A 9,914-nucleotide genomic window follows, 5' to 3' on the forward strand; every position below is an offset into this window, starting at 1 on the left:
GCCCCCTGCGGGCCGGGTGGTGGTGTTGCAGCGGCACTGCGCCCCCTGCGGGCCGGGAGGTGGAGTTGCAGTGTCACTGCGCCCCCTGTCGGCCGGGAGGTGTTGTTGTGGCGGCGGCACTGCGCCCTCTGCGGGCCGGGAGGTGGAGTTGCAGCGGCACTGCGCCCCCTGCGGGCCGGGAGGTGGAGTTGCAGTGTCACTGCGCCCCCTGTCGGCCGGGAGGTGTTGTTGTGGCGGCGGCACTGCGCCCTCTGCGGGCCGGGAGGTGGAGTTGCAGTGTTACTGCGCCCCCTGTCGGCCGGGAGGTGTTGTTGTGGCGGCGGCGCTGCGCCCTCTATTCCGGCCGGGAGGTGAGTTACAGTGTCACTGCGCCCCCTGCGGGCCGGGAGGTGGGGTTGCGGTGCCGCTGCGCTCCCTGCGGGCCGGGAAGTGGAGTTACAATGTCGCAGCGCCCCCTGCAGGCCGGGAGGTGGAGTTGCGGCGGCACTGTGCCCCCTGCGGGCCGGGAGGTGAGTTACAGTGTCACTGCGCCCCCTGCCGGCCGGGAGGTGTTGTTGCGGCGGCGGCACTGCGCCCTCTATTCCGGCCGCGAGGTGGAGTTGCAGTGCTGCTGCGCCCCCTGCGGGCGGGAGGTGCAGTTGCGGCGGTGCTGCGCCCCCTGCCGGCCGGGAGATGGAGTTGCGGTGCCGCTGCGCTCCCTGCGGGCCGGGAGGTGGAGTTACAATGTCGCTGCGCCCCCTGCGGGCCGGGAGGTGGAGGTGCGGCGGCACTGCGCCCTCTGCCGGCCGGGAGATGAAGTTACGGTGCTGCTGCGCCCCCTGTCGGCCGGGAGGTGGAGTTGCGGCGGCACTGCGCCCCCTGCCGGCCGGGAGGTGGAGTCGCGGCGGTGCCACGCCCTCTGCCGGCCGGGAGGTGGAGTTGCGGCGGCACTGTGCCCCCTGCCGGCCGGAAGGTGGAGTTGCGGCGGCACTGCGCCCTCTGCCGGCCGGAAGGTGGAGTTGCGGCGGCATTGCGCCCCCTGCCGGCCGGGAGGTGGAGTTGCGGCATCACTGATGGCGGATGAGGAGTTGGAGGATTCAGCCTCTGTCCACAATGTGGTGGGAGCGGGCGGTCGATCCGGAGATAAGATGTTCACTCTGAAGAAGTGGAATGCCGTGGCCATGTGGAGCTGGGATGTGGAGTGTGATACCTGCGCCATCTGCCGGGTCCAGGTGATGGGTAAGCGGCATGGGGCCTCGGCGCGGGTTAGTGCCGGGGCGGCCGGGCGGGGAGCGCTGGGCCGGGGAGACCGGGCTGGGTCGGGTCGGGTCGGGCCGGGCCGGGCCGGGGCGGGGTGTCTCGGACACTCCCTCCGTGTGCGGGAGGATTGAGGCGGCGGCTGAGAAGGTGATTTAAATCCGAAACCTGAACTCTGCTTCTCTCCCCACAGAGGCTGCCGGACCTGCTGAGTTAAAGCTGCATTTTCTGTATTCATTTCACATTTCCAGTATTTCTCTATTATTGCGGAGTCAGATATATTGGTAAATGCCCCGGAGCCACACAAATATCACACAAACTGCCCACAACACAAATAATCATTCAATCATTTCAATATCAGCACGGTATCATGGTGGTTAGCATAAATGCTTCACAGCTCCAGGGTCCCAGGTTCGATTCCCGGCTGGGTCACACTCTGTGCGTCTGCGCATCCTCCCCATGTCTGCGTGGGTTTCCTCCCACAGTCCAAAGATGTGCGGGTTAGGTGGATTGGCCATGCTAAATTGCCCGTAGTGTCCTAAAAAAAAAAGTAAGGTTAAGGGGGGGATTGTTGGGTTACGGGTATAGGGTGGATACGTGGGTTTGAGTAGGGTGATCGTTGCTCGGCACAACATCGTGCTGTACTGTTCTATGTTCTATATCAGTTGCTTCCTCTGTGCTGCCCGTCCCGTCGGTGTTTACCAACCCTGTCAGCATACAAGCCAGTCCGTACACTGTCTGCTTGTGCCATCCAATCATGAAAACCATCGATCCACTGCCAAGTGCCCCAGCAGCCCAAAACGCACCTATACCCACTTTCCAAAGTCAGATCGGCCTTCCTGAAAGTGAACCCTCGGAAGGAGATGGGTCTGGACGGGATCCCTGGTCATGCACTCAGAGCCTGCGCGGACCAGCTGGCAGATGTGTTCATGGACATCTTTAACCTGTCCCTACTCCGATCCGAGGTCCCCATCTGCTTCAAGAAGACCACCATCATACTGGTGCCAAAGGAAAACCAAGCAACGTGCCTCAGTGACTACCGTCCCGTGGCCCTGACATCAATCGTAATGTAGTGTTTTGAGAGGTTGGGCATTAAGCACATCAACTCTATACTCCCAGAACACATAGATCCACTGCAATTCGCATGCTACCGCAACCGGTACGCCTATTTATTGACTACAACTCCGCTTTCAACACCATAATCCCAGCCAAGCTCATATCAAAGCTCCAAAACCTAGGGCTTGGCTCCTCACTCTGCAACTGGATCCTCGACTTTCTGACTCACAGACCACAATCAGTTAGAATAAACAACACCTCCTCCATTATAGTCCTCAATCCCAGGGCCCCGCAAGGCTGCGTACTTAACCCCCTACTATACCCCCTATACACACACTGTGTGGCAAAATTTGGTTCCAATTCCATCTACAAGTTTGCTGACGATACGGCCATAGTGGGTCAGATCTCCAACAACAACGAGTCAGAATACAGGAGGGAGATAAAGAACCTAGTGGAGTGGTGCAACAACAACAATCTATCCCTCAATGCCGGCAAAACTAAAGAGCTGGTCATTGACTTCTGAAGCAAAGTACCGTACACACCCCTGTCAGCATCAAGGTGGAGATGGTTGACATCTTCAAATTCCTTGGGGTGCACATCACCAAAAATCTGTCCTGGTCTACCCACGTCGACGCTACCACCAAGAAGGCACAACAGCGCCTACACTTCCTCAGGAAACTAAGGAAATTAGGCATGTCCACACTGAATCTTACCAACCTTTTACAGATACACCATCAAAAGCATCCTATCTGGCTGCATCACAGCCTGGTATGGCAACTGCTTCTTCCCCACTGTCACCAGACTCCTAAATGACATCCTAAATCCATAATCAAGGATCCCTCCCACCCGGCTTACTCACTTTTCCAACTTCTTCCATCGGGCAGGAGATTCAGAAGTCTGAGAACACACACAAACAGACTCAAAAACAGCTTCTTCCCCACTGTCACCAGACCCCCTCTTATTGACTGACCTCATTAACACTACACCCTGTATGCTTCAACCGATGCCAATGCTTATGTAGTTACATTGTATATCTTGTGTTGCCCTATTATGTATTCTCATGTATTTTCTTGAATTTTGTTTAATTCCCTTTTCTTCCATGTACTGAATGATCTGTAGAGTTGCTTGCAGAAAAATACTGTACTTAACCTGCCTCCCATCCATTGACTCTACCTACACCTCCTGCTGCCTGCAGAAAGCGGGCAGCATAATCAAAGACCCCTCCCACCCAGCTTAATTACTCTTCCAACTTCTTCCATCAGGCAGGAGATACAGAAATCTGAGAACACGCACAAACAGATTAAAAAACAGCTTATTCCCCGCTGTTACCAGACTCCTAAACGACCCTCTTATAGACTGACCTGATTAATACGACACTCATGTTTCATCCAATGTCGGTGTCTATGTACTTACATTGTATACCTTGCGTTGTCCTATTATGTATTTTTTATTTTTTTTTATTTTCATGTACTAAATGATCTGTTTGCAGAAAAATACTTTTCACTGTACCTCGGTACATGCGACAATAAACAAATCCAAATACCACAGTGGAGAGCATAGAAACTCACGGGAGGTTTGGGCTGGGGACTGAGTGAGTGATGGGATGGAGAATGCAGGAAAGGAAGCTGGACATTGCACCACAGTTGTAGAAACCTCTGGTTAGTGACCAGCTGAAGTACTTGTGTCCTAGTTTTAGGCACCAAAGTCAGTACACATATATTCATCTTGCAATGAGTGCAGAGTGGATTTAGCAGAAGGTACCCAGGGCTTACCTGAGGATACCCTTTCCCTTTTTGTGTGGCTTGATGTTAAATTTTTGATAACACTCCTGTGAAGTGTCTCGGAACATTTCCTGACATCAAAGGCACTATATAAATGCATATTATTGTTGAGGTAGATAAATCTTTGCTAAGGAAGAGTATGAAAGGATACAAAGCAAGGGCAATAAATGGAATTGATTGATGGAGCAGGCTTGAGAGGCTGAATGGCCTACTTTTGCTTCTTTGTTTCTTCAAGTTAGAGGAAAAGACTATTCTGAAGGAGATATTGCGCACTGCTTCTGACCTGAAAAATCATCAGTGAACAGACCCATTTCTAACCTTGTGAAGGAACGAAGATCATTGATGAAGCAGCTGAAGATGGTTGGACCAACGACATGGCCCTGAGGAATTCCTGCTATCCTGTCCTGGGACCGAGATGATTGGCTTCTAACAACCACCGCCATCTTCCTTTGTAGCAGCTTCTGCAGAATGTTATCTGGGTTCTTTGATGCCTCACCACATGCAAATAGCTTGGTTTAGCTTGAAAGTGACAAGAAAGGGAAATGGTGTGAGAAGTGATTTGTGGAGTTGGGGATGGTGCTGGTAAATAACTTTCTTTGTATTGACGTGGAGGAGGTTGTAACTCGTCTAAAACAATGTCAGACAAGCAGTATGACAGCTCGGAGCCAATCAAAAGCAGAGCATAGAGCCTGTGAGGTGACAAAATGTTCGACACGAACTGCAAATCCCCCAAGCCACAACTCACTATAAGGGGGTCCCCGGGCAGGGCATCCCCCCGGCCCGATCCACGCTGCGCAAAAAATGCCAGTCTGGCAACCTGGCAAAGCTCCTACAAACTGGCAGTGCTGCCTGGGCACCTTGGCAGTGCCCGGTCGGCACCCAGGTGCCACTGCCAGGCTGCTCAGGTGGCACCAGCAGTGCCAGGATACCAACCTGCGCAGAAGGCATGCAATCCGCTGGGTGACCCACGAGTGTTGTTCCGCCTGGACCCTGTTTGCGGAGACCAGTACTGAACGGCGCTCACCCAAAATCTCCACGGCAAAGGGGATAGATCCCGCGCCTTTTGTAGATCTTGGGAATGCATATTAGAGTGAGACTCGCTGTCTCACTCTAATATGCAGGTTTTCCAGAAAGTGATACTGTCCACAATGGGCGGGATTCACATTGCGACGTTTCATTAGCTCGCGGTAGATCCTGCGAGGCATGGCGAGCCAGGTAGATCCCGGAAGTAGGATCACCCAGCATCTAGCGGTTGTGTTGCGCTGTGCTGCTTTTCAGGCTCAACACGACCGGTAGATCCCACCCACAACCCCTCCCCCTCCCCACACACACACACGCGCAGTGTCAAATACCAACCCAACTGTGTTGACCACCATCCACTCAAACCGAGCCCCGAGTCTCCTCCACCGTGTCTCCTCCCTACTCCTCTGAGTGAAGCCCATCACAAGAGCACAAATGTCCCCACCCTGTACCTCTAGCAAGACACATCGGGCTTTGGGGAAGAAGAAAGAACAACCCCACCACATCAAAGATGCGCCACAGATTCGCCTCCATAAAAGGGGAATATGTAGGTTATAGAGTTTCACCACGAAATGTTGATTTGTCCCTAACTTCTAAAGTATTGTCGGAATGATTGTTTGTCTCTTTGTTTAGATGCCTGCCTTCGGTGCCAAGCTGAAAATAAACAAGAAGACTGTGTTGGTAGGTTTATGTAACCAATTGTCTTGCTGTGTTCCATCTATTTCGGCAATCCTGTTTGGTGTTCCTCATTGTACAAATTTGTGACTTTAGTTTTGTTAATCAAGAGAAACCTCATAGGTCCTAAAGAACACTAAAAATCCTTTGTTACTTGAACGCGCAACCCACAAAATGAAAGGTTTGGGGCCTTGGTGTTATAAATTTTACATGAAGTTAATTTCAAATTCGAAATGATACAAAACCCAGATGCACGGAAGCTGATCTGAAAAATGTAAACAGCTGCTCTGCCAGTGGAGTATGAATCATGCGAATGGATGGCACTGCTTGCTATCTCCACGGGTTCACTGTAAGCCCTCTTTCAGCCGGAATCTGCCGTCACACCGGTCCTTTATCAGGCGGGGGCGAGCTAATGCATCTGAAAGATCCAACAGCATTCCCCACCAGCAGATTAGTCATTTCCTGCCAATGGGTCTTTTTTTCCCCCCAGAGGTGAGCACTTCTCATCAAAATAACACTCACCTCCCCCATATCTGGCTGTGCCGCAGCAGATTTACACATGGAGCGATTGTTTTCCGGGGCCAGACGAAGCCCGGAATAGCGACTTGCATTTGTAAAGCACCTTTAACAACATAAACTGTATAAGGAGATATTAGGGCAGGTGTCCAGAAGGTTATCTAAGAGGTACGTTTTAAAGAGCATCGTAAGTGCCGGGTGGTTTGCGATAAAATAAAAGATGAAAGAGAAATAGAAGTGGTGGACAGCAATCCAGAGTGGCAGTTAAAACACCCACACTCATGGACACAGCGAGTCTCCAGTTACACTGGCACAGTCACTTAGCAAGATCTCAACAGAAGCTGGATTTAGCCTGTGAGTGATTGAACACCTACTTATAGATGCAGATCACTTGGTTTCGGCTGATGGGGAACTTCAGTTGGCTCGTTTGCCGTATGAATCCTTATTCTGGGACACTGGTCTCTTGTTCTTACGATGGGGAAGGAGCAAAATATTTGCTAGAAAGTGTCTGCAAATCAGTGTGCATAAAGTAGTAGTTTACATAACTGCGAGACTTAACTAGATAGCGAATGGTCACCAGGATGGTCTGAGGAAATGGATTTACTGAAAGGCAGTGTTATGATCCCCAGAGAGTCTGATAACTGGAAATTATTTTTAAGTTCATAACTGGACGGCTGACAGATGATTTCATCTTTTAAGACATTTACTGTGAAAGACTAAAAGCACTATTGACCAAACGTTATTTTTGTAGCCAACTTATACTTTAAACTACTGAACAGAACTTTTAACACAACCAGAAACACTGGCATGAGGTATATATTATACTGGCCTTTAGTTATTCGTTTATTCTCCCAGAATCAGTCCAAAATGATTCTTAGCTTCCAAGAGTTTACTTCTCTTTTCTATCCCCAGCCTGTAAATTTTTAACTCCAGCACTGTCTTCAACATCAGCATTCCTGCTTGCTGAACTACAGTGTCTCATTGCCTGTAGCTTCTCCTGGATCCTGGCCATCTCACCTGTTTATGATATTCAGTGATATTCTAGGAAAGTCTGTCACCCGATCTTTACAGTGGCCTCCTCTGCACCATACCCCACGGCAGCATGAATCACATGAACCTTATATCCAGGTTAAATGCTGATTGGCTATTCTTTATATCTCATGGATCTTTGCCATATTCATGGACAATTTGATGTATACCCTTCCACAGGCTGACATTTTTAATACTTCCCTGGGACTTGAAAACTCACAGTGTCCACCGGCATCTCAACAACCTTCACCATGGTCTGCAAATGTCTTGCACCGTCTTACCAATGAAACAATCTCGACCTTCCCTTAGCCTTTACCAACTCCATCACTCAGACCTGTTGCCAATCAGCTGTCACCATCCTAATTATGTTTTATAGTATAGTCAGTAGGTACTACAGAGCAGTGGTCCCCAAACTGGGGACAGCAGAGATCTTCCAGGGGATCCATGAAGCATGGCCATCTCACAGATGGGTAACGGCCTAGACACCCTGGTCAGAAGTAGCAGTGGCTGGAGGTGTGCTTCTCCCTCTTCCTCTAGTGCACACTCCATGCTCCTATACATTGGGCTCCTGCCCTCCCTGTACTCTGCTCTGTCTGTGCCCCTGCTGTGACTGTGATGTGCCTCTCCATTGCTCCTGCTCTCCCCATGCTCCCAGAGTGCTTTCTCCGTGTTTTGCTCTCCCTGAGCTGCTGCCAAAGGTAGACAGACTCTGCAGTAGGAAGCGTGTATGGATATTTTACTGATATCAGTTACTACAAGCTTGTCTTAAAAGCATTATTAAAATATGTTTTACGTGCAGGTTTTTCAGTTATGAGTACTATATGGTAACTTAGATGGGCAGGAGTCCATGATTACTAACCCATTTGAAGAGGGGGCTTTGACCAAAAATGTTTGAAAACCACAGACGTAGAGAATATTACCAATCTTTTTGCGTGCAGCTTCAAAGGGCAATATTTATTTGCGTACATTTGTCTGACAGGGGAACCTAATTTGTTTTCAGGTTTGGGAGCACTGACCTTTTTGTTCTTACTTTCCAGTGGTTTGGGGAGAATGCAACCACTCCTTCCATAACTGCTGCATGTCGCTGTGGGTAAAACAGAACAACCGCTGCCCACTTTGCCAGCAGGACTGGGTAGTGCAGAGAATAGGCAAATGAAGACTGTGGAGGATCTTTTCACTCCCGCTTTTATGGCTGTTGATGTGTTTGACTCGGTGGAATCTTGCTCGCTGTCTCTGTGGAGTGTGGCCCGGGTCTTTTTTATATAAAGGTGATCAACTTGTGTTCAATGAAATGAATCGCATGCCATTGTTGACCTGGATATATTTATTAAAAAGCTGGACAGAAATAAATGGTTTCTTACCTTTTTTGCTCCTTTATCCAGATGCAACTTTGATTGTGAGTTACTGTGAATAGTGTGGAATGTTTTCCCCCACAAAAGAGCTGTAACATTTTTGGGTCGAAATTAAAATACGTGCATTTCTTGTGTTGGTAATAATGAGTGTGTCACCTCTTACCACTGTTTTTAAATTGAACCCCAGCTTAATTGACTAAAGAAATGGATCTGTGTATTTCCAAGATTAGCTCATGAATGGATGTAGTAATGTTTCTTTCACCCCTTCAGATTCAAGTACAAGTCCCAGTTTACTATAGATATTTATATATTGTACCCTGCAATGGATGATTTCAACTTTCCAGCTGTGTCGTTAATTAATAATAAGGAGATAACGGTTTGTTGGAAAGACAGGTGGTTCCTCCCACTGTTAGCAGTTCTGATTTTTTGTTATTACTTACCTGTCATTGATCCTCCACTGTACCATAATTTTGCAGTTTCCCCATTATTGGCTTTAACAACAATAAATGGCATTTTACCCATGGATTTTGCAAAGGTTTCTCAGTCCACCTTTATACGGTTGAAATGTTCTTGGGAAAATTATAAAAATAGACAAGTAACCTGGTAAAATAACCTGGATCAGGCGGTATTACACTTCACAAACGTGCTCAGGGCACCCAAATATTTTGCCTTTACAGGTCACCTTAGGTTGATATTATTAAGCCTTATAAAATCTTCCATAACTTGAGAAGCATAGGAACATCAGTAGGCCATTCAGCCCATTCAATATGATACTTACAGAAGTCATAGAATTTATGAGCAGCACGTGACTAGCTCTGTAGCTTCACAGCGCCAGGGTCCCAGGTTTGTTTCCCCGCTGGGTCACTGTCTGTGCGGAGGCTTCACGTTCTTTCCGTGTCTGCATGGGTTTCTTACGGGTGCTCCGGTTTCCTCCCACAGTCCAAAGACGTGCAGGTTAGGTGGATTGGCCATGCTAAATTGCCCTTAGTGTTCAAAAAGGTTAGGAGGGGTTATTGGGTTTCGGGGATAGCTTAAGTGGGTCGGTGCAGAATCGATGGGCCAAATCACCTCCTTCTGCACTGTATGTTCTATGTTAATTCCTACAGTGCAGAAGGAGGTCATTCGGCCCATCTAGTCTGCAACGACCCTCTTAAAGAGCTCCCAACCTAGGCCCACTCCCCACCCTATCCCCATAATCCAACCTACTCTTTGGACACTAAGGGGCAATTTAGCATGGCCAAACCTAACC

At 49.2% G+C, this 9,914-nt stretch overlaps 1 protein-coding gene across 2 annotated transcripts; it reads left to right on the forward strand.

Annotated features, from left to right (window-relative positions):
• The first annotated feature begins 993 nt into the window (after positions 1-993).
• On the forward strand, positions 994-9,190 carry rnf7 (ring finger protein 7). Of its 2 annotated transcripts, none has more exons than XM_038816181.1 (3): positions 994-1,218; positions 5,727-5,774; positions 8,314-9,190. In XM_038816181.1, exons 1-3 carry the CDS (start codon positions 1,053-1,055, stop codon positions 8,382-8,384), a joined length of 285 nt encoding a protein of 94 aa, XP_038672109.1. In that variant the 5' UTR covers positions 994-1,052; the 3' UTR covers positions 8,385-9,190. The 2 variants fall into 2 exon arrangements, with proteins under 2 accessions (XP_038672109.1, XP_038672108.1); XM_038816180.1 differs by having other exon boundaries at positions 8,351-9,190.
• Positions 9,191-9,914: the final 724 nt, after the last annotated feature.

Source organism: Scyliorhinus canicula, chromosome 13, assembly GCF_902713615.1.
Source record: "Scyliorhinus canicula chromosome 13, sScyCan1.1, whole genome shotgun sequence".
NCBI classification, from domain to species: Eukaryota; Metazoa; Chordata; class Chondrichthyes; order Carcharhiniformes; family Scyliorhinidae; genus Scyliorhinus; species Scyliorhinus canicula.